General features: G+C 41.3%; 1 protein-coding gene across 2 annotated transcripts in view; it reads left to right on the top strand.

The window, feature by feature from the left end:
• Positions 1-529: 529 nt before the first annotated feature.
• Positions 530-24,801, top strand: part of BMPR2 (bone morphogenetic protein receptor type 2) — a 78,553-nt gene continuing 54,281 nt past the window's right edge. Inside the window, exons 1-2 of one of the 2 annotated variants that reach the window (XM_035137434.3) lie at positions 530-1,096; positions 1,455-2,169. In XM_035137434.3, coding sequence (XP_034993325.2) covers positions 2,094-2,169 — 76 coding nt within the window. In that variant the 5' untranslated portion in view covers positions 530-1,096; positions 1,455-2,093. The remainder of the gene's footprint in view (positions 1,097-1,454; positions 2,170-24,801) is intronic. The other variant, XM_035137452.3, reaches the window with a different exon arrangement.

The raw sequence follows: 24,801 nt of genomic DNA, 5'->3' as shown, positions 1-24,801 counted from the left end.
CCTTTAATTTTTTTTGGGCCCCCCAAGAGAGTGGGGCCCTAAACTATACAGTAGCTTGTTTAGCTTATACATAAATCCGACACTGCTTCCAAACTGGTTGGGGCTGCAGCCGGTGCCGACATTCCTGCATTGCAGGGGTTGGACTAGATGACCGTGGAGGATCCCTTCCAGTTCTGTGATCCTGCCTGCCCCTGAGGATCCTGCCGACTGAGGCCTCGTGGGTTGGCCGACCCGGGATTTTACTCGTAAGCGAACGAAGTACTGGTGGAGGTGGGGGGTCTCGAGCATAGCTGTCAAGTTTTCCCTTTTCTCACGAGGAAGCCTATTCAGCATAAGGGAATTTCCCTTAAAAAAAAGGAGAGAACTTGACAGCTATGGTCTCGAGGCAGGCGGGCCCCACGACAGAGAGAAGGTCCAATAAAACTCACGAGGTCGAAATGAAATAAAATATAAAACGCTGGGAGAGTGAGCCCGCCGGGAGAGTGGCGTCAGGCGGAGCGACGAAGGGCCGCGGGAGGCGCCTTCCCACAGCGACAGCGGCGGCAAGCAAAGAGAGGAAAGAGGCAGCAGCTCCACCTCTCGCCGGGCCGCCCGTCTGGCGAGCCTCCGCAACATGGCGGCGCGGAAAGGCCTCCGTCAACACCTTCTCACCTCCCTCCCTGAGGGGGCCGCTCTGCCGGGAGGAGCGCCGCCTCTCTATGACCGCCGCTTCCCAACCGCGCGGGGATAAGAACCTTCGGTGGGGGAAAGAGAGAGAAACAGAGAAAGAGGGGCTGCGGGAAGGACTACGACGTCGACGTCGCGCTCGAGACCGGGCCGACAGAGAAAGGCGGGGCCGTGGGGGAGGGGGCATGTCGGCTATCAGCCAATGAGGGGCGGGGCAGGGCGGGGCATCGTGGCGCCCGCGGGCCGGGCGCTTCAGACTGGCAGTTGAAGCAGCGACTCCCCTTTGTGTCTGGTCTGAGGGGGGGAAAGGGAGCAGCTGCCAGCCGAGCCCCGAGCCTTCCCGGCGACTGTGAGGCGACGCGCCGTGGCGTGAGAAACACCCGCGGAGGGCGAAGGGCGGGCTGCCAGGCGCCCCCAAAGGCAGGGTTAGGTGAGACCGTGTGCGTGCGTGTGAGGGGAGGGCGGCAGGAGGGCTTGGCCGCCGCTGGGGGAAGGAAGGGGGGAAGCCTTTGTGAAGTGAGGGGAAGAAGAGGGGGCGCTCTCCTTCGCCGCCCTCCCCTCGAATCCTTTTTCAGTATTGGGGGTCGGGGTGGGGTGAGGAAAGAAGGCCTCTCTGGGGCTGGTGGTGGGTGCCAGGAACTGGGGGGCCCTCATTGCTGGCGCCCTTTCCAGAGAAACGCCAAGAATATTTCCCTTTCTCCCGTCAATTATTTTTTCCCTATTGTGTTTGTGTGTAAGACTAGAGGAGCCAGATCCTGATTTCTCTTTTTCTTCTTTTTTAAAAAAAGACTCGTAATGGGGAGAAACGCCGTTAAAATCCCTCACGTAGAAGACGACGACGCCTTGTTGTTTTTAAACGTCAAGTGACTGAAAATAACACTTCAGGAAAGAGACGACGACAGAGAGAAATCCGGGTGTTTCCCCCCCCCCCTTTGGTTTCCTCATACCTCGGCCTTTTAAATGCCTGTCCGTAGCTGCCTTTTGGGGGATCGAGGAAGCTGCTTGTAGGTGACAATCGTGGGTTTTTTGTTTCGTCCTCTTCACCTCTCGGATATGATTCCTTTGCAACGTGTGCGGTGCTTTGATATTGCGAAGAAGCGTGGGAAGTAAGCCTGGTTTTTTTAAATATATATATATATAGAGAGAGTATGCGAAAGATGACCGCCGGCTGGGGGAAAAGGACATGTATGTTCGCTTGAGAACCAAAACTCTCATCTGCCGATTGGGAGGCAAGCCCTGAAACATGAAGACAGATCCGTGTAATGGAGTAAGAGGTCAGACTGCTCCTCTCATCTGCCATTTGCCCTTTCAGACTGGATTGTAAACTAAGAGGGTTAAGACACTTTGGAGACTGGAGATTTCCTCCTGCTGGCATTTTAAAAGAAAATTATTATACACATCATCCACCCTCCTGGATTTCTTCAAATATGACCGCCTTGCTGCAGCACCTTTTGCTATTGCTCCTTTTCTCCACTGCCACCTTACTACTCAGCACTGCGGCTGGTAAGTAACCAGTGGGTGTAGCAGTACAGCATGATCTGCAAACGAATTAAGCCGGATTACCTGGATTTAAACCAATTTGGTGTCAGTGAAGACCATGTGAATAAATCAGAGTACATTTAAATAATTTGACTTTATTGGTTCTAGAGATTGCATCCACACTAGTTGTTTTGCGTACAGGGAAGGGGGTGCGGCTGGCCACTGTTAAGGCTTATCTTTTTAAAATGTCTGCATCATGCTCCTGGAAATTGTTTCAGTTTTCAGACTGATCTAGTGAATATATTTATCTTCCTATATTTTATTGGGGGAGATTAGCACAATCTAGTAGTTAAGGTGAAATTTTCTTTTATTATGACATTTGTCACCATTCATATTTTTCAATACACATCCTGCACTTCATAAACTGTTGGCTTGCTGTGTGTGTATGAAATCTTTGTTCACATCCTTAAGTGTGGTCAATGGTTCTTCATTGACTGAAGTATGTAATACGTATTGTTTCACAGTATGTGAAACAATGTATGTCTGGGTTTTTAAAAAAACCAAATAATCTGTCAGTATTGGCAGAGAAAAAAGTCTACAGAATGTAAGCAGAAAAATAGATGCAGAATTATTTTGTGCTCTGACTATCCTGAGCAATTTTGTTTTTATGAGCTTTGCTCACTGCAAACAATATATCAGATATATTATTCATCTTTTGGACATGTGTGGAAGCTTGATACTGGCATAAAGCTTCTTGGGTGATAAAGGATGAAAGAGCTCTGAGTTGAGACTATGTTATACATATGTTTAATATTTTTCCCTTTGTACATATTTTCAACCAGTTTTTAAACTGCAACCCAGTTTTTATATCTGCTTCCTGGGAATAATTCCAATTTAACCCAATGACACTTACTTCTGAGTAGAGATATGCATAAAATTTCACTGACAGAAATCTAAAAGTATGTCTTCCTGCCTTCAGTCACCAGCTGAAATACCAAACTAACTTCATTTACCCCTAATTTTTTCAAGTGGACAAATACATTTGCTTTAGGAATGTTTCAAAAGAATTATATAAAAAGAACGTGAAATTATTTGAATCCTTCAAATAAAATTTTAGAATTAAGATTGTGAGCAATTCTCTCAGGAAACCAATGATGATAAAACATTTAAATATCTATCTATCCATCTATCATCTATCTTTCTTAATCCTATTTGGTTTTTAAAAAAGGAGTGGTTAAATGTGAAGGGTGAATCAGTCTTCTAGGCAAGTTACATGTAGGATTGCACTGCATAGTTGTTTTTCAAGCATGATTTATATGTTGGTGATTTACCTAGGAGTAAATCTCATTGAGCTTGGTAGTGCTTATTTCTGGGTGTACATGCTTAAGATTTCAGCAATACAGTACTAATTTTAAGTTTTTAAAAGGGCTTTCCTTGGGGGAATATTGAACTAAAATGAACATGAATGAAAATGAAAAATGAATGAAAATGAATATAGAACATTTGATTGCAGCAGGCTGGCCTTGGGCTAAATCATTGGTGCTTCAGATTAATGTCCACTATGCGTGTCATTGGTAGTAGGATTGATATTTGAAACCCATATTTCTACGTTTAAACTTTACAAGTGTAATAAAATATTCCATATTCAATCAAGTCTGCAAAAATACATGGTTTTTCTATGGGCTGATTTCTTGGCAAAATTCGAGACATTTATTGTGCTTGCTAAAAGAAATAGAAAGTTGTTTGTGCCTGGTAGGGAGCAGTAGCAGTAGCACTAGTGATGCTGTTAGCAATTGTCTTCAGGTTTGACCTAAGAGTAAACTTGGTATTAATTATAGACTGGGGAAGTTCTAATGGGCAATCTAGCGAGCGTTTTACATATGATGGGAGAATCCTGGCACCTACATATTCAGTAATGTCTAGAAAAGTCAGACGGTTCAACAGCTCTGCTGAAGAAAGTAATTCACTAACTAGTCTTTAGAGTCCAGATTTATATTCTATGAATATACTACTGTATATCCTATTAACCACTCAAGAACTTTATGATGTCCATTCATTCACAAACCCCAACATTTAATTAGTGGTAAAGTTCTACAATATCTAACAAGGATAAAAACAACTGGAGTCCTATACTGAATCAATTAAATAAGTTTAATTCCAAAATTCTTTTAAATGTATTTCTCAAAATCTATGAATACATTGTCGGATAAATTAGTTTAAACATAATAAAAGTCCTGTTCAATCAGTCCAAAGACCCATCTGGTCCAGCATTGTGTTCTTATGGTGGCTAACCAGATGCCTGTGGGAAGCCCAAAAGTACTCTCTCCACTTGTGATTCCTAGCAGTTGGCATTTGGAAGCATACTGCCTCTGACAATGGAGGTAGAACATACAGTAGGTAGGGCTATCACTTTCTCTTGTGGGAGTGAATTTCATGGTTTAACTGTGCACTGTCTGAAGAAATTCTTTTGTGCATCCTACATCTTCCAGCAGCCAGCTTCATTGGATGGTCCCGATTTTTTAAAATTATGAGAGGGAGAAAAGTGTCTCCCTGTCCAATTTTCTACACCATACATAGTTTTAGTCATTACTATCAGCCACACGTTTCTATGGCTCAGTCATGGGCCTCCTCCATTCAGCGTCCCTGTTCCCCACCCCAGCCGCATAACGTTGCGACATTCCTGTCTCTGGTCCCCCCGCTGCGTGACATCCTCTTCCTCCCATGTGACGGCACCTGGTGCCCCGAGCACTCTTTCTCTCCCTCTCGCACGCGTGTTCTGGCAAATCCCCCAACCCCTTTCCCACCCATTCATCCTCCTCTAAGGCATGGGCCTCGTCCACTCAGCGTCCCCGTTCCCCACCCCAGCCGCACACCCCTGTCTGGTCCTCCCACCGTGTGACGGGAGGACCAGAGACGGGTGTGCGTGAGGGCACCCGCCACCCCGACACATTCCACCTTCCCAAAGGCATGGCCCACCCATTCCTCACCACAGCCCCGTACCACACCCCGAACGTCACGACAACTCACTCTCTGTGGTCCCTCCTGTCTCTCTGGTCATCTTCCATCCAGGTCTCTCTGCTCTTCTGCTCCATCAGCCCAACCCCTCTTTCTCTCTCCCATCCGCACACTCCATGTGCATCTTGGGCCTGGCCTGCTCCCCTGGCTGTGCTATGCTGTGCAATGCCATGCTATTGTGATGTCACAGGTAGTCTGCAGCCAATGGCCGCAGCTGAGGCATCCTCAGTTGTGCTGCTTTGACATGTTTTTCTAGAAAACATGTTCTAACTTCTCACACGTGTGACATCTGTCCAATCTAAGTTTATACAAACACTCCTGTATTCGCATTTCAACGCAATCGGTCAAGCGGTTTCGGAGTTAGCTGGACGCGTACAAACGGGAACCTTTTACATTTTTAGATAGATTAGATAGATAGATAGATAGATAGATAGATAGATAGATAGATGTCCCCCTGCTTCCCATTTTTCCTAAACTATAATGTTGCAGATGTTATAACCTTTCTATGTAGGGGAATTCTTCCAGTCCCTTAATCACTTTATTTGCTCTTTTCTGAACCTTTTCTAGCTACAGTATCATTTTTGCAGTGAGGCAACCAGAACTGTACACAGCATTCCAAATGTAGTCACAGCATAGACCTCACAGCATCATACTGGCAGTTTTATTTTCAACCTCTTTCCTATTGATTCCTATCATATATTGACCCCTATGTTGGTGTTTCTGTTGCACCAGAAGTGGTTTAGTCATGCTGGCCACATGACCCGGAAAGCTGTCTGCGGACAAATGCCGGCTCCTTCGGCCTGAAAACGCAACCTCATAGTTGAATTAGACTGGACTTAACTGTCCAGGGGTCCTTTACCTTTACCATTTTTTTAAACCTATCATGTAATTCACATTTCACAGCTGCCAAACACCGAGTCAACATCTTCATGAAACTGCCCACTGTGACCCCAAGGTCATGTTCCTGGTCAGTCACCACCAGTTTAGATTCCAATAGTGTTTATGTGAAATTATATTTTTTTACCCCAGTGTGCATCTCTTTATATTTGCATCTGTTGATTTGCATTTGCCATTTTACTGCCCATTCACCCAGTTTGGAGAAAACGGTAAGTCTGTGAATAACTTTGGGTGACATTCAATGCTGTCTCATTCAATGGGGAGGAAAGCAAAGTTTTTCTAATTCCTCCACCCCTTGTAGCCTCCTATGCCATTTCCTCAAATCCGCTGTGATGGATCTCCATACTGCAGAGTAGATTTAAGGAGGAGTCAGGGGCAGCAGTGAGAGGAGGAATCATAGGATCAACAGCTTCCAGCTGTTAAAGAAAGGTTGAGTTATCAGACTACAGTATTTATTAGGGACTTGATAAGGTCTTTTTTAATATAAAAAAGGGTAAATAGTCCATTTCCATCTGAGCTAGCTATTATAAGAACTTTGTAAATTTATAAATAATAACTTGCAAATAATGAGAGGATGGATCCCTGCTCCACTTACTTTTCCTCAGTGAGATGAGGGGCAGGGGAGCATATTGAATTTACATGTAACTTTGTCTCACTAGGTTTGGAACTAGGTGATTGTGTGAAAGGCTTAATGGAGAATGTGGGTTTTATAGAGGAATATGAAGGAAGTAAGAGGTGGCGTTAGAGAACATTACTGGAGGCAGTTCCAGTATGATGGGGTAGCAAGGGAGAAAGGGTAGAGTTATGTGGGGAAATGACCTTTGGATTGCTGAGGGTGGTGGGGCCCAAGGCGTGAATGTCACAGATAGATATGTGAAGATGCCACCATCTGTGGGGGTCTCTTTGCCTCCATGATAGTTGGAACCCTCAGAAGCCTCATAGATAATCAATCATGTAATTTTGTGAAAGGGGAAATTGTTACTATTTGGTGATGGATTGAATGTAGAAGTTGAAGGAATAAGCAGTTGAAGGATAAAAATCACGACTATGTGCCTTTCCCACAGGGTGGATGATGTCAGTGGATAAGAAGAGGGGGGGCTTAGGAGAAAAGATAAGCTCATTCAGGGGCATATTGACTTTGTAATGACAACAAAGCATCCAAGTGAAAAAATCAAAGGGGCACTTGGACATGAAAGACTAGATGAAAGAAAAAAGTTTTGGAAAGAGGTAAAGCTGAGTGTCATTAGTGTACAGGTGGTTCTGAAAGCTGTGGGATGTAATGGGGTCACCCAGGGACAGTGTAGAATGCTGTAATATAGGTTAACTGTTATATAGGTCAAATGTTCTGTGATTATTGTTGCTGATTCCAGTTACAGTGCTTGGTTTAAGAACAGTCCAGTTTAAGAACGATTTGGTTTACAAACTCTGCAAAACCAGAAATAGTGTCTTGGTTTGAGAACTTTACCTCGGTCTAAGAACAGAATCCGAATGGTGGAAGGGCGCCGGCAGCATGAGACCTCATTAGGGAAAGTGTGCCTCTGTTTAGGACTGGTTTTGGTTAAAAAACAGACTTCTGGAACGGATTAAGTTCATAAACCAAGGTACCACTGTACAGTACTTAATTCTGTTGCTGTGGGATACGGCCATCCCTTCATGCATTGCTTCAGCCTGATGTCACTTTTTCCTGGTTCTTTCTTTGTTAATGGGAGTAAATGTGGCTTAACAGCAAAAAACAAAACAAATATTAACTCATACTGATAATAGAGATGCTTACATAGTATTCAAAATTGATTGAAAATGTTTGCATATATGTATGTGTGTGTGTGTGTGTGGGTATAGGTGTGTGTATATATATATATATAATGTCCTGCCTTTTTAAGGGTCTTTTTTCTTTGCTAAATAAATGTTCTTATCTCTGATGACATTTTTGCATTTGAATGGTGAATGATTGTGTGTTGAACAGGGAATATGCTGTTAATCTTTTTTTAAATGTGTACAGTGTATGCTCAGTTCTACATTTCCCCCATATTTTGGAATATATTGCAGAAAAAGCAATGGGAGGAATTCAACATCATGCTCTTCTGCTTGTTCCATCAGCATAAGAATATCTGCTTGCCAGACTGAATGATTCCTCCTCTCCTCCCCCTACATGCTGTTGAGAGTTTTCTTCTTCTTTTTTCAAATAATATTTATTCATTTTATAAAAATGAAAAAATACAAGATACAAAAATACACAAAAGAGAACAAAAAATACAAAAATACAAAATATATAAAAGGAGAAAGAAAGAAAATTCATATTTATAACTCTTATGTCTTAACATTTATGACTTCCTCGTGTCCCCCTCACTGTGTTTCCTTGTAAATCATCTTTAGTAATTTATATATCATAATTCTAGTCATCTTATATATTCTTAACATTCATTTCATTTCTTATTTAACATTTATACCTAAATCCTAAATTACATTAACATTAACCTATCTTTCCTCTACAACCTCTATATACAGTACTTCCAAATCTAGAGAGTTTTCTTGATCCTGTAGATCAGATTGGGGGGCAGGGAGACTTGGGGAAGCCTCATTGCCCTTGGACTGGGTTTTGCTAGCACACTGGGTTAGATGAATGTGGACCAAGGAAGTGTGTACCTGAAATACTTAAAACAAAATCAATGGGGGGGTGTCAGGCTTGTAATGAAATCCACACAATTTACTAGCTTCCAGTGATCTGATGGAGAGCTCTATCTTTTTGCAGCAGTCTACGCATTTTTATGGTCTTGCAGCCTGCTTGGTTTCTATGCTGGGCTCACTTGATTGTGGCTGGTCTTGTGTTGTCTGTTTCCTTACTGAATGGAAGGGGAAAGTAGATGATGGGGAAAAATAAAGATGGTATAGGAGCCCACTGCCCCTGGCCAGCAATCACTGCTAGAGCACTCGAGGAAAGTGGAATAAGAAGAGAACAACAGCTACGCGCCCATTAATCCCAGTATTGAAGAGGACATGGCTGTTATGTCCTTCTGATGTGCCCTCCCCAAGAGGCCGTGCGAGGAGTATTTCCATGGCGGGGTGCGGTGGGCAAACGGTGTCTGCTGTGCCAGCCAAGTCCTTGCCACCAAAGCGATGACTAGCCTGGTGCAGCGGGCTCCATTTGCCCTCCGCACCCCACCATGAAACACTCCTTGCTAAGCTGCTCTAGGAGGGCACGTGAGAAGGACGCAACAGCCATGCCTTTGCAAGGCTGGGTTCCTTCTCATGCCGCCCTCTCTGAGTGGCTTTGTAAGGCTCAAAAAGGTACACAGGGCTGGTTTGGGCAGGACGGCATGAGAAGTGTGCCCCCTGCCCAAAATGTGCCGGGGGCGATTGCCCTGGCTACACCCCACACTACGCCCCTGTTTTAGCCCACTACTGGCCATAAAAGGAAAATGGCCTGGGACAAAGCTAATTGATCCTTTAAGTTACCGTACTGGAGATAAGCAGTACTGGAGCCAGTCAAACATGCATAAGACCTTTTTTGAACACTAGCTGGCAGATGGAGCTATAAAGACAGGTTGCATGGAGTGATGTTGAGTCCGTGGCCACATTCCAGTGATCATATCTTTGCATGTATCAAGACATACATGGTCTGAAGGCTGCCACCTTAGTGAAGCTGCGGTAAGTAAGTTTGGTTTGGGTATAGGCCTGAATAGGAGATTCTCTAGGAACTACATATGCACTGCCTTAGGTTCTATGAAAATATATAGGTGGAATATAAATGGAAGAAAATAATAATTTAAAAGATCTTAAGCCAAATATGAACAGGGCTTGTGCAGCCACACACAGATGTTCACTCTTCTTTTTGTGTAATCTGGGAAACAAGCCAGGATGTCTTCAGTTTCCTATAACTCCCCGTTATATTCAAACTGGAAAGCCGTGTTAATGACTTCTAAACAAGTTAGAATATAGTTACAGGTAGGTAGCCGTGTTGGTCTGACGTAGTTGAAACAAAAAAATTTAAAAAAGTGCTTCCAGTAGCACCTTAGAGACCAACTAAGTTTGTCATAGGTATGAGCTTTCATGTGCATGCACACTTCTTCAGATAGAGTATAAGTTAGAATATAACGTTATGGTTTTTAAAGCCATTTACAATGGTTTCCTGGTTCTGGTGTAGTAGCCTTTGTGTGGGGCTTGAGATTGTCGGAATGCATCCCCTCTTGTCTTCCAGGCATCCGGCCCTTTTATGTGCAAACCATGTATATGATTCCACTGGAGGAGAAGCACCTCAAACCTTCCCCTACCCCCATTGTCTCCATAGAGTCCATACACAGGTGTGGCTTCATGTGGCCAACAAGTGTGAAGTTATCTTAGGCAGTGTTTGGAATTCTCCAGGTGTCAGGCGCGTTTTGCAACTGGTGCAAGTCCAATTGTGACCACATGGAAATTTCTGAATGCCAGGTTGGTGATGACTGACATCTCTATTTGGCTGACGGCACTGTGGCAGTGCCAGGCAAGCCAGGTGACTCGGATACAACAAAAGACACATGTCTTGTGTTTCTGCACTGTCGCACAAGCCAGATGACTCGCATAGCAGCAAACTTTACTTCTATACTGCTGTGAGAGCTGCAACCCTAGGCACACTTTCTTAAGGGTAAGAAAGACCCTCTCAATGTGTTGGGGCTCACTTCCAAGCAAATGTGCCGAGGGATAAAGAGGGGCAAGTGTGTTTGCCCTCATGCCTACACCCGCAAGCTCACCAAGCCCCATGCACCCGTCTCTCATGAGGCGGTTGCTGGGTGCCTCGGAGCAGCCATGCTGGGCCAGCCAGGGCACTCCAAAAGGTGCTTCTCCCACTCCCTCCTTCCTCCTCCCTTGCAGTATTAGTTCATGTGCTTCAGGGGAGAAAAGATTACTGTAATTGGTAAAATGTGCAACTGAATTGTTAAATATGTTAATATTGATGATAAATTTTTTGCTTTGCAACCTTGAAAATAATGGTGCCTAGACATTATGTTATGGCAACCTCAGCCAAGGTTTAAGGTGCCAGTTGGCAAATAGCTTACATACCTGAGTTTCTAACACAAATTTTAGGACAATGGGTATAACTGGTAGTTCTGATTCCTCTTCAGTGCCTAAATCTAGGGCATTTTTTTTTTATTTCACGGCTCTCCAAACCATTTAGACCATGTGGGTCTTGGGGCAAAGAACATACCGTAGCTATCTGACTTAGGCACCCACCCTGCCAACTGGAACATGCCCTCAGGTGGGGAACCTGCAAGGTGCAAGTACCAGATATTTCTTGGGGATTCCTTCTGCCTCATTGTGCTTCGCTTCTCCAATAACTTCAGTATTAAGATGGGCTTTCTAGGTAAGTCACCTTCTCCATTCCCAGGGTGGCCTGCCCTGGTAAATTCGTTCTCTTTTCATTTGAGGAAAATAGCTAGTGCTAGAGGGAAATAAATATTCACTAACCAGACAGCAGGGCTCTCTTGCTTTATGTTAATGTCTCTTGTGGTCATCTTCAGGCAGACTTTACCTCCAAGGCATTCAGGCCAGCCTTTCCTGCTGTTGCTGTTCATGCGAGCACTCTCCCCAGAAAAATTGTGGACTAGCTTTTAATCTTCCTCAGGAATATCTACCTAGGACACTATTCTGGTTTCTTCTCCCATTGGTCTTAACCACACCTGCCCAGCAATGCCTTTCTTCCACTTGTATCTCATCTGTCAAGGTTGAATAATCACAAGACAAGAGGATTGTTTAATCTCCTGCCTGGGCTCTGGGGCTAGTAAAGGTCCATTGGACTCCTCCCCAAATTCTTGGGTGTGGGGTAGACATGGACTATTTTTAGTGTCCCCTTGGGGGTGCCTAGCATCATGAACTATTTAAAACCAAATGTACAATTATATATTTTAGAGTATTCCTGAAAATTAAAAACATAGCATAATACTTAACTTTTAAAAAACAACAACACTTGTTCTTCTTCTCAGTACTTTTTACTTGGGGTATAAAATGGATTTCAAGCTATATCTAGAAGTGTGTCATTTCCCCTGCAATTGAGCAAGGGGAAATCTACCAAAGTCAGCAATGGAACAAGATAGCTGAGCCTTCATTCTAGTATTATTTAGGTCCCATAGTGATGCAACTCCTCTGATTGCTTGCGGCTAACAGGAGGTATTATCTTTATTAAAACATAAAGTGTCTTGATGCAGTGTAATTCAAACACATTTCCCACACTATAGAAATATGCAGAGAATGACATGTAGAACAGCTTTCAGAAAGCAGAAGCTTTGATCTTCTCTTTTAAGAGTCTGCTGAGATCCCAAAACTTCCAGGAAGGGTTTAAAACCAGTCATTTTATTTTGTTTCATATTTCAGCATAGCAAGATAATGATGAAATATAGCAATCCATTTTGTAGAGATTTTCTAGTCTTTTCATAGTAAAACACCCTAGAACCTCTCTTAATTGTTTTACAAATGAACACTTAGGTAAACTGGGATTTGGGTTTACCCTAGAAGAGATATTTTTAAATTACTGAAACCATGTTGATATCATTTAAATTTTAAACTACTTTTAAAGCAAAATCTCCTTATAATGCTGTAGCTTGGGGTTATGGTATTCAGTTTAGAAGCAGATTGAATTTACAGGCTTTCTGGTTCTCCATTTGAAGAACTGGGACTGATTTTAAAATTGCAGAAATAATACTTCTGCACTGTCCTGTCTAGAGTGGGTCATTCCAGGCAAAGCAAGGCAAAGCAAAGCAAAGCAAACAAAACCAAGCAACCTTCTAACATGTGAAAACTTAGCATACCTGGAAGGTGATCTCATCGTTTGTGAAAATTTAGGTTCACAGCAGTGTTGGAAATTTGTCAGGCACCAAGAGTGTTTTGTGACTGGCATGGGTCCAATTGTGACCAATAGAGATTTCTGGATGCCAGGTTGTTGACTGACATCTCCTTCTAGCTGTCCCTTCCAGATTTCTTAAGCAGGTAAGCAGAAGAGCTTATTTATTGCATTTATATCCCACCTTTTTCTCCAAGGAGTATGGCTCACCCTGCTTTCAGTTAATCCCTATAATAACCCTGTGAGTTAGGCTAGGAGGCTGTAACAGGCCCAAAGTCATCTAGGATTGAAATCCTGATTTCCCAGGTCCTAGTCTCACGCTCTGATCCAGGGGTCAGCAACCTTTTTCAGCCGTGGGCCGGTCCACCGTCCCTCAGACCATGTGGTGGGCCGGACTATTTTTTTGGGGGGGAGGGGAGAATGAACAAATTCCTATGCCCCACAAATAACCCAGAGATGCATTTTAAATAAAAGCACGCATTCTACTCATGTAAAAACACCAGACAGGCCCCACAAATAACCTAGAGATGCATTTTAAATAAAAGAACGCATTCTACTCATGTAAAAACACACTGATTCCCGGACCATCCGTGGGCCGGATTGAGAAGGCGATTGTGCCGCATCCGGCCCACGGGCCTTAGGTTGCCTACCCCTGCTCTAATCACTACACCACACTGACTTCCTACAGCCAGTGTCCCATAGCAGAAGTATCTGCTATGGGACAGCTATATAAATTAACTAGGTAAGTAAATATGGGGAAAGCAAAATGTCACTTTGAGAAGGATCTGAAAATTTTTTCCTTGAAACTTGAATTTGTTTTATTCTGGATTCCTTATTTGATGTTTCAATGTGTTGTAAACTGCTTTGGGATTTTCTTTTTGAAATATAAAGTATATAAATGAAATGAATAACAACAAGAAATTCCATTGGGGGGGAATGGTGCTCATTCTGTTGTGGTGACAGTAACCCAGGTTTAAGGTGCCATTTGGCAGTTAGCCTATATATCTGAGTTTCTAACACTGGTTCACAGGGTACTTCATGGACAGGCTGTTTGTTGACTGATTGCTTAATCATATATGTATGAATACATCTCACAGCAGGTATTGATACCTAACAGTACTTCTAAACGGTGTGGAGAGAAACACTGGGCAATGAATGGCTACAGTACAACTAACTCCAGTGGGAGATTGGTGGCAAACCTAAGTTCGGGGGTGGGGGTTGAGAGAGGAGGTTGCAACACATGGGGAGGGTTAAACTTTACTTCCTCAATATTCCTGTATACCATTTAAACTTGAAAATTGCCAACAGAGACTTAATTTCCATACAGGGTTCATTGTCTGCACTGCAGTCACAATGAAGATCACCCCCATCTGGCAATTAGAACTGGGGGGAGGGGGGCTTCAGTACAGTCTGAATCCTATGTGTATGTGGGAACAATAGATAGAAAATGAGAGTCTATATATTTGTAAGAAAGAGAGAACAGATCTCCTACAGTGTTAATAGTTTTCTAGAAGAGGAAATTTCAGCAGGTGTAATGTGTTACGTAAACTACACCTGCTCAATTTCTTTCTATTACACAATTATTGAAAGTTTAGGAATCCTGCAATCTTTTGCATTTCGGTACCCTTGTGTGGGCATCTGTGTGTTGTGTGAGTAGGCGGCCATAACCGGAGCTAGTATACTGCCCTCAGGTGGGGGGAAAATCCCCCACCCTTGGCATAATCTTGTATATCTCATTAGGATTAAGTTACTTTCATTAAGCCATCTTGACCTTTGCCAAAAACATTCATATTCTAGTTGATGAATGACTTGATTTGCCTTGCAATATTCAGTGTTTTAGTTTCTGTGTCAAGGTTGTAGAGTAAGGTTTGCTTTAGTTGAGGTTCTATCCTTCTTGGAAACAACTAGCTTAACCTTAAAGCACATATATTAAAGCACATATATTCACAGTTTAAAAATAAAAAAATTAAACACAAATAGCCTTCAGAGGTACTTTATAAGAATATATTTAATAACTATTAATGTACCTGCACTGGAAGTTCTTTTTCATAACTGAGATAGCAGGTTCAGAAATTTTACCAAAATTTTCCTTGTGAAATGCCAGAATCTTCCTTATCCCTTTAACTCCAAAGAAAGCAAAACTATGTACAGGTACCGGTATGTTGAACTGAAGTAGAATGACATTCCTTCTTCATAACATCATTGCTATTAGGCCTGCTCAGGTGTTCACCAAGAAGATACACAGGGAGGACTGGGGCTGTGCATGCTAGCCTTTCTTTGGATGTCCCCAGCTCCAGCCTGAGCTTCCTTTGGGGCAAAGAAGGGGGAAACTGGTACAATAATTTTAAGTTGCCAATTGTCTTTTTTACTTTTTTCATCAAACTGTGGATTTGTGTTCACAAAGATTTATATATATATATATAATTTGGGGACAAGGCAAAACGAAGCTCACATTCCAGTGAGAGCCAGTGTGGTGTAGTGGTTAAGAGCGGTAGACTCGTAATCTGGGGAACCGGGTTCGTGTCTCTGCTCCTCCACCTCTGCTCCTCCACATGCAGCTGCTGGGTGACCTTGGGCTAGTCGCACTTCTCTGAAGTCTCTCAGCCTCACTCACCTCACAGGGTGTTTGTTGTGGGGGAGGAAGGGAAAGGAGAATGTTAGCCGCTTTGAGACTCCTTCGGGTAGTGATAAAGCGGGATATCAAATCCAAACTACTACTACTCTTCTTCTTCTTCTTCTTCTTCTTCTTCTTCTTCTTCTTCTTCTTCTTCTTCTTCTTCTTCTTCTTCTTCTTCTTCCTGTCACTCTCAGAAAGACTCCAGTCAACACTTGTAAGACAGAACAGGTTAATCAGACTTCCAATTGCAGCAAAATTCTTGCCTCTTTCAGCATACCCAGGGGAACACGTCTGCCTAGGAATGTGCAAACAGGCAGGAGAAAAACTGTCCTAGGTCTAATCATCTTTTTTTTATTTTGAGGTAAGCCTCAAACTATACTGTGTGTGTTTCTCTCCCTCTCCCTTGTGATAGTACAGTGTACATCAAAATAAATGTGTTTTCGAGTTGTAGATGTCTGAGCTTCTGGATAACCTCAGGGCAAAATAAGCAAACAAGAGATCCATTCATGAAAAATGGAACTTTAAATTCAGGCAAGATGAAACTAGTACTCTAACAGTATTCTATCCCAGGCTTGCTGTTAAATGATGTAAGCCAGGCCCTAAAACTTGCAATTTATAATGAAGTTTCATCTAACCATCTTTTAGAAAGCTGTGTATTTGTATTGGGAAGGTATAAGGTTCTTATATGTATTGCCAATTCACTTCAGGCAGATTGCTAAATCTTCATCACTGAAGCTCCACTTCCTGGAATTCTAAGATGTTAAACACATGAGGAATTATTGTGGTAAAGAACAAGTGTTGCTTTGGAAGGCTAGGAATTGGTTGGAAAGTTCAGGAATGCAAAAAGTTGCAAAGTAACAACCATCTGCCACTTATGATCCCAGCTGTCCAAATTCTCAGTCACTACTGTTACAAATTGCCACTTAAAATCCAGTTGTTTTTTCATTTATATACAACGTTGAGACAAGTGTTCTAGTTTTAATTTACATACCCTGAAAATGTTTGTGGCCTTTGCAGTTTTGCTGTAAACTAACATATGTCTGTGATGGAATAGCTTTAATAATTTAATTTGGTAAACATGTAATTTTCTTACAGGCAATTTTGAATAGGACTGCCTCATATCAGGTTATAATCTTTGTCTTCCTAATTGCAGAGATTGTTTCATGGTGATAGCTGGCAGAATAAGGTATTTCTAAGGAATGACTTGCTTATTTTTGTTTTTGTGCTATAGTTACAAAACAATATGGAGTAAATAAATAATATAGTTTTAAAAGAAATTCTTTGAGAGCTAATGTACATTATAGCAGAGGCTTGAAGACTATCACAGATATATTTTTAGCTTTTCCAGGTCACTTCTCTGCAAGCAGGCATTTGATTTTCTAGACCACATTTCAAATTGTGCTGCACTATGAAATTTATTTTAAGATGGACAGATTTATGCTGGGAGCTTTTTCAGTCCTTTTCAGCTCATCACATTACTACTTAAAATGGAAAATAGTTCAGTTTATTCTAGCAATAAAGCATATGTTATTTTATAAATACATACATGATTTTAATACATAAAATTTATACTGAAATTCACCTATTACTTTTAAAAATAGCCTGATGTCAAAATGTTTGCTGATTATTGGAAATGTAATATGTAATAGAATGCAAAATACTTCATTGTTTCTTTTCCACATATAAAGTTAAACTCTTTTTACTCCACAGGGTATTGTGAATAATGGCTCTAATATACTGGTTGTGACCATTCCGTATTTTTCTTCTTATGTTTGGTCTCCCATTATTAATAAGCAACTTCTAAAGGTAAAGGTAAAGGGACCCCTGACCATTAGGTCCAGTCGTGACCGACTCTGAGGTTGCGTGCTCATCTCGCATGATTGGCCGAGGGAGCCGGCGTATAGCTTCCAGGTCATGTGGCCAACATGACAAAGCCGCTTCTGGCAAACCAGAGCAGCACATGGAAACGTCGTTTACCTTCCCGCTGTAGCGGTTCCTATTTATCTACTTGCATTTTGACGTGCTTTCGAACTGCTAGGTTGGCAGGAGCTGGGACCAAGTTCATTTAAAAAAAAAGGTATTGTTTTCTAGTTTCTCTCTCTAGAGTAGCCTCTTGTTGCCTCTTCACTTGTGTGCTACCTGTCAAGATCCAGACAGAATTTTCATTACCATCTTTCTATACTCCTCCATTTCCAAATGTGAATTACCACATTTTCTTTACAGCTTTGTGTGTTTCACTGAATTTGCGGGGCACATTTTATTGTATCATGCAATAAGAGGCAATTATGTGTTTGGCATTGAGTATATAAGTAGGGTGTTAACATCATTCACAACTTGCTGCCTTGCAAATATACCCATATGATACACGTGTTAGTCACATTCACACACTACTTCTCAGGCATACCCCAAAAGTGATAGGTGTACATCGTTAAGAGATGCAGGTGGCACTGTGGTCTAAACCACCAAGGCTTGTCGGTCGTAGGGTCGGCAGTTCAAATCCATGCAACAGAGTGAGCTCCTGTTGTTTTGTCCCAGCTCCTGCCAACCTAGCAGTTCAAAAGCATACCAGCACAAGTAGATAAATAGGTACCTACCCCTGCCGCAGGAAGGTAAATGGTGTTTCCGTGCACTCTAGTTTCCGTCATGGTGTCCCATTGCACCATAAGCAGTTTAGTCATAGTGGCCACATGACTCAGAAAAGCTGTCTGTGGACAAACGCCGGCTCTCTCAGCCTGAAAGTGGAGATGAGCACTGCAGCCTGTAACTGTTCAGGGCTTTGGACCAATTATATTTGGAGACCACAAGTCATTCTCTCCTCAGATTTCACAGCTTATTCTTGATGCATTCCTACAACAGAAAATTTTCTTATGGATTTGCTGCTAACTAGGCTCGTTGTGTTTAAATTCTCTCTGTTAGTAGTGCTAGGGTATGATTTAGTGTAGTTAAGAGAGTGGTGTGAACAGGCAATTTATTAAAAAGTCTGACCTCTTTTAACAGCAAATAAATTTTGCCTTGTGACCTCTTTATATAGATTCTTTAGTTGTGCAATCCTATGCATATTTACTCAGAAGTCCCTCTGTGTTGTTATGCTCAGATAAGTGTAAATAGGATGGCAGGCCTTATTTCATTCAGCATTCAAAGCAATAATTAAATACTGGTATGTTAATTCCTAACAATAAGGGCCTGGTTTTGTGTTTTGCCCAGTGGTTGATTTAATACTTTATTTTATGTTCTGTGTAGCGTGTTAAAAATGTGCAGAAGGTATTAAATTATATAATAGTAGTAATTTCCAGAATAGTAACAAATAAAGATTGTGAGCTGTGTGTTTTATTCATTTACAGCACCTAGTGTATATTACATGCTTCCACAAACGATTAAAAGGTGCAACATACATACTCTTTAGCAGCCCTGACAAAATGGTGGAATATACAATATGAGTGACTTAGACTGTTGGCATGAGTGGCCCTGAGCAGACTCTTCTGCTTTGTAGAGCCCACATGGCTCCTTGGTGTACTCCAGAGCTCATGGCAATGAAACAAGCTGGGAGATGGCTTGAACGCAAGTGGAGGAAAACAACAGGTGAATGCAATTGGAACACTGGTGAGTGCTCATTTTTGAGCCTACCCAGTGGCAGTGAAGGAAGCAAAGAAGACATATTTTGCTGCCTCCAATACATAGCCACTGTATTGTTCAGCAGAGTTTTTCTGAATAGTTTGGGGCCTTTTGTAGTCTGGCCCAAAGGAGGTGGTTTTTACTTCCTTTCACTTTAGCTTCTTGCTGCCATTCATGCACTCTGTACCCCCCTTCTTGACTGCAGCAAGATGATTTGATTTTATTTGTTATCAGGGCACTTGTTAAAAACATTCCTGTGATAATGCTGTCTTCTCTGTTTTCTTTCATGTGAGGGTCAGGAAAAAATAAAATAATTGAGTTCTGCTACTATGCATTAGTATGGATTGACCAGCATTTTATTGTTTACTAAAGGTAAAGTGACCCCTGACCATTAGGTCCAGTCGTGACCAACTCTGGGGTTGCGGTGCTCATCTCATGTTATTGGCCGAGGGAGCTGGTGTACAGCTTCCAGGTCATGTGGCATGACAAAGCCGCTTCTGGCGAACCAGAGCAGCACATGCAAATGCCGTTTACCTTCCCGCTGTAGTGGTACCTAGTTCATTCCTAAATCATATTGTTTTTGTTTTTGACTGTGAATGTTGTAGAGCAGGCATCCCTCCAGATGTTTTGGCCTATAACTCCCATGATCCCTAGGTAACAGGACCAGTGGTTGGGGAAGATGGGAATTGTAGTCCAAAACATCTAGAGGGCCGAAGTTTGAGGATGCCTGTTGTAGAGGCTCCACAGCTGGCAAAAAAGCACTGGGTTTCTGTCTACTTCAACAATTTTTTTAAGAGTGAATTTACGAGGAATTATAGAGCTGGAAGTTTGCTGCAAAGCAAGACTCTTCACCCACCACAGATCAGTCTCCACAGTAGCAAAGTGTGCTGCAAATAGGAAGCTCATGTGTTGCAGAAAGATGTCTGTCAGACTTAAGCAGATATCTCTAGATGACTTGAGGAACTGAGCCAAGCTGCATACTGATTGGATAGTGCAAAATTTTGTGTGACTGGTTATAAAGATATAGTTCCAACAAGAATGGGCAACTGTTGCCATCAGTTATCACACAATAGATCATAATTCTGTCATTTAGGTGAGCTTCGGATATTTCATAGTCAGTGTGGTTTCCCTTGTAAATCTTTTTTTTTTTTTAATCAGCAGACACAAGGAGTTGGATCCAGGCTTAGCCTTTTGTGAACAAAAGGGTTCCTTTCATCTGCAGAATTATGATCTAGTGGAGGAATTCCACTGGTGGAATAGGGGAGGTCATTTTATCCATCACCTTCTCCCCATAGCCCACCATGTTCCCTGAAAATCTGATCTGAGGATGCTTATTTCTCTCTTAATTAATCGTCTAATATGGCCAAGCTTAGAAGACTGTAGGAAGGAACTCAGAAGCAGCAGAGTCCTGTGAGTGTCATGGACTCTGAATGGATCTTTGATAAAAACAGAAGGTTGAGCAAATGAAGATGAGAAATGGAGGTTGAAGTGATATTGGTGATAAGATATAGCTGAAAGAGGGTATAAAGGCTTACACAAACATTAACTAATCCATTCCATGGAGTTGTGACATTTCAGGGTAAGTCAATGGACTGGTAATTTTAAAAATCATAGTTTTATAGATGAATTTGAAGGCTGTGCATAAGAATATATTGGTGCCTGTTATATTAAAAGTCTAAAGACAGTATCTAAAGGGAGATAGTGAATTCTTTAGATAAAAGCACATTCTTCTAGTGACTTTTCTTGAACTCTGTATCCATAGCATTTATACAAATGTGGTAGTTTGGTTAAACTTTTGGTGTACGGAAAAGATACTTAAAAGTACATATCTCTTTGATCTCCTGTCTGGCTGCAAAATCCTACAAGTCAAATTTTACAGTAAATGTTACAAACTTTGTGAATTTTGAGGAAGTACCTTGTTAAAGGGTAGCTAATGAATCTCGTAGTCTCTTAACTGCATCCTGAGCAGAGCTGCATGTTCTTTGCTCACTGCCAAATCTAAACAAGGTCGCAGAAAAGATTAGATTAGGAATTGAGTTTTACTAGAACCAAATATCAGCTACTCATCCAGACTTTTACACTGCCAAATCAAAACAAGGCCATAATAAAGATTAGATTAGGAATTGAATTTTACTAGAACTTAATTTTAGCTACTCATTCTAGCTACTTGTCTTTAGCAAGTGTTTCTATAGTGTGGTCTTAGTCCTATGCCCACTTACTTGGGAGTAAGTCCCTCTGAACTCACTGACCCTTATTTCTCAGCAGACCTGTATACTGCACTACTAATAGAAGAGTATTTTTTTTTAGACTCTTCCATTTTTTAGTCCAGCAGTTTCCTCAGCTGCAGTTTTTGAATGGTTTGAAGACCAACTACTCATAACTTTTAACTGCTGTGATTTGGAAAACATCCACAATGAAGTTGATGTAGACAAACAGGTTCTTTTAAAAAATGGTGCTGGTGTCCTGAATAAATTTGATTTTTTTACATAGCCCTGTGAAGGATCATGCTCCAAACATTTGATGCTGTCTGTCCAAATTCTGCTAAGAGCCTAGGTATAGCAAATAGTTTTCCCGGACATGCTTATGCATGAATTCAGGTTGTTAAGAATTTGCTTGCTAAGAGAATGTGATTCCATTTTCCGACTATATGTGATGCTTCCCCCCCCCCCCGGTCATTTTGAGCTTATAGTTACTTGAACCCCATTTTTAGGAGCAGTGAAAGAGATAAAATTTTCTGTATAATTATAGGAAAGTGAGTGAACTGAAACAGTCAGAGTGTATGATGTCTAATATTTTAAAATCAAATATAAAGTATCATATGAACCTGTTCATTCAATTAGAAACTATCCATTTTATGGGTGAAATTATAGCACAGTGGACCTTGGTTCTCAAACGGCTTAGTTGATGAACAAATCAGCTCCTGAATGCCAAAAACCCGCAAGTAAGTGTTCTGGTTTTCAAACGTTTTTCGGAAGCCGAACGTCCGATGCGGCTGTCAGCTATTGTTTCCGGGGTGCCTGCGCCAATTGGAAGCTGCAACTTGGTTTTTGAATGTTTCAGAAGTCGAACGGACTTCCAGAACAGATTACATTCAAGAACCAAGGTACCACTGTACAGACTTTCAAATTTGTAAAGAGGCTCAGAGGACAGTGACAAGGGAGCGGGCTTTTTCAGTTGCAGTTCCCCATCTATGGAACACTTTGCAGACATATTTTGGGTAGCCAGCCAATTTTTTTTATAAGGGCAAAGTATTTTAAATGCAATGAAATAATAAGTGCTGGATTCATCTAAACAATTCTGTGAGTCAGCACTATGAGTCCCACAAGTGCAATAGGGCTTTCCATTCTCTCCTCCCCCAATGCATCCAGCATCCCCAAATCAACTCGAGGGGGTCAGGAGAACCCCCAGAGCTGTGCATGGGGAGAAGAGAAGAGGGGAGATAGTTCCATCTGGCAGGCAGAAAAAGGTGTGCTGACAGAACAGCCCTAATATTGCTGTTATTATAACTGAACACACAAATAAACACTGGGTGGTATTCAACTAGTTTTACTTAGAATGTACCTAATGAAATAAATGGACCCAACTTAGTCATGTTTATTCCTTTAATAGGTCTGCTCTGAGTCAAACTTAGTTGAATACCACCCTAAATTTGTATTTGCTGTTTGCCATTCTACTGTGGCATAATAGGGAACACTAAAATAATAAAACTGCCAATTTAAAACAATTAGGAAATTAAATTTTTGTCTGAAAATGTTACCACAGGTTTATTGTACTATTCTGTGATTTTATTTGTTGTATTGCTGTAGAAATTATTGAAGCATTAAAAGTAACAACATTTTTTAAATCATCTGCATCATTTGGGTGGATATCTTCTTTTATAATTCCTGTCCGTTTGATTATTTAAAAAATGAAATGTTGGAAGTAAAAGAAGTTACTGCTACCAGACACAGCTTTGCCTGTACAGTAGTTCTTTTGTATGAGATAGAACTGTCTGTTGTTCTGTGTAGCATCTTCAATGGTAGTGAGTTGTCAAGATTTTATTAAGTGCTTCCTGGATCCTAGCCAGATATTCAGAACACAGAAGGAAAACTCAGCATTTTATCTTGGAACCAAGAGAAACAGTTGGAGGTAGGGAAAGTGAAACTGCAGTTTCACCCACCAGGTTTAATTAGGAATTAATATTTTGTTTTAAGTTCTGTATAGCCATGTTCTTTTCAAGATCCAGATGCTAGTTTTTTATTAGTCACAAAAAGGCATATGATTACCCACACACCCTTTGAGTTTTCAACCATAATGTTAAAATGTTTAATGCTCAAATGTAAGGTGAAATGCACCTGGAAATGTTTTTTGTAAATTGTAATCTGCATGGAAAAGCTTTTGAATGAGCATTCAGACATGGATCCTTTGGTTTTAAAGATGGAAAATAAAATACTGTAGGTGCTTTTTAAAATTGCTCATGGAATAATGATTCTTTGTAGAAATCTACTGGTATGTAACTGAGGGAAGGGGTGGCTTAAATGCAGAAAACAGAAGTGTGAAAAGATTATATGAGAGAGAAAAATACATGAAATTTAGTATTGGAGACCCTGAGTGTTTTTAATTCTACTTGATTGATATACAGCAGGCACCCCAAATTTCGGCCCTCCAGATGTTTTGGACTACAATTCCCATCTTCCCTGACCACTGGTCCTGTTAGCCAGGGATCATGGGAGTTGTAGGCCAAAACAAATGGAGGGCCGCAGTTTGGGGATGCCTGATATACAGTACAATAAGTGATTTCCCAAATGATGTTTTGTGCATTTATTAGAGGATTGATAGTTAATATTTTGCATCTTGCATAAGGCAACATGTAAGAAAGTACTGTAAACGTGACCTGAAAGATTTGTGTTTGAATGGAGCAACTGAGATGCAAATTGTACACTGAAACCTAGTTAGTATAACTAAGTAGCTGCAGGGCTGTGTGCTTCTAATGTGTGTGTTTAGGCTGGCCAAATGGCATGAAGAGTTTGTTACTTGGATACGCTGTGGGGCTGTTTCTGTCATCTCATGCCTTTTTTCCGAAGCTTTCAGTGACCGAAAAAAAATGCATAATTGGCTGCAGTGCAGTGTGATGTCAGGCAGCTGCAAGAGATAGTATTTGTTTATGTTAGCTGATTTGTTTTGCAAATTAACAGCCTAAGTCTATCTTAAGCTTTGAGAAGTAGCTTTCTGGTGAAAAGAGTTGTGAATTGATGTTGAGAATTTTGAACTATGTTCTCTTATCTCTGCAGCACAGTTGGAAATCTGGGAGTTCTCTCAAATATTGTCCATGTGTGCTATTAATTGTAGTGTTTGTGACCCTTAGTACTACACATGTTTTATTTAAGAAATTAAAGTTATTCATCATAACAGATTGGAGAGCACATGATAAATTAAAAATCTGGCGCATTCACAAATTCTAAAAAACCCCAGGTAATTTGCATTTTGTATGTGCTTATGTTAAAATGTATTCATGTGTTCTTTCTCCCGCCCACCATGTTCATGGGATATTATGATTTCTGCAATTATATTTCTTTACATTGTTTAAACATATTAAATAATTTAGAGATATGAGTTTGGTAAAGTATAATTTGTTCATTAACGGTATATTGCTTAACAGCTTATTGCTGAACTTACATTTAGATGTGAGAAATAACATATCTGTTCAATTTTAGCGTATTCCCATCTC

The sequence above is a fragment of the Zootoca vivipara genome, chromosome 1, assembly GCF_965207765.1.
Source record: "Zootoca vivipara chromosome 1, rZooViv2.hap1.1, whole genome shotgun sequence".
In the NCBI taxonomy this organism is placed as follows: Eukaryota; Metazoa; Chordata; class Lepidosauria; order Squamata; family Lacertidae; genus Zootoca; species Zootoca vivipara.
This window is presented reverse-complemented; position numbering and strand designations above follow the sequence as displayed.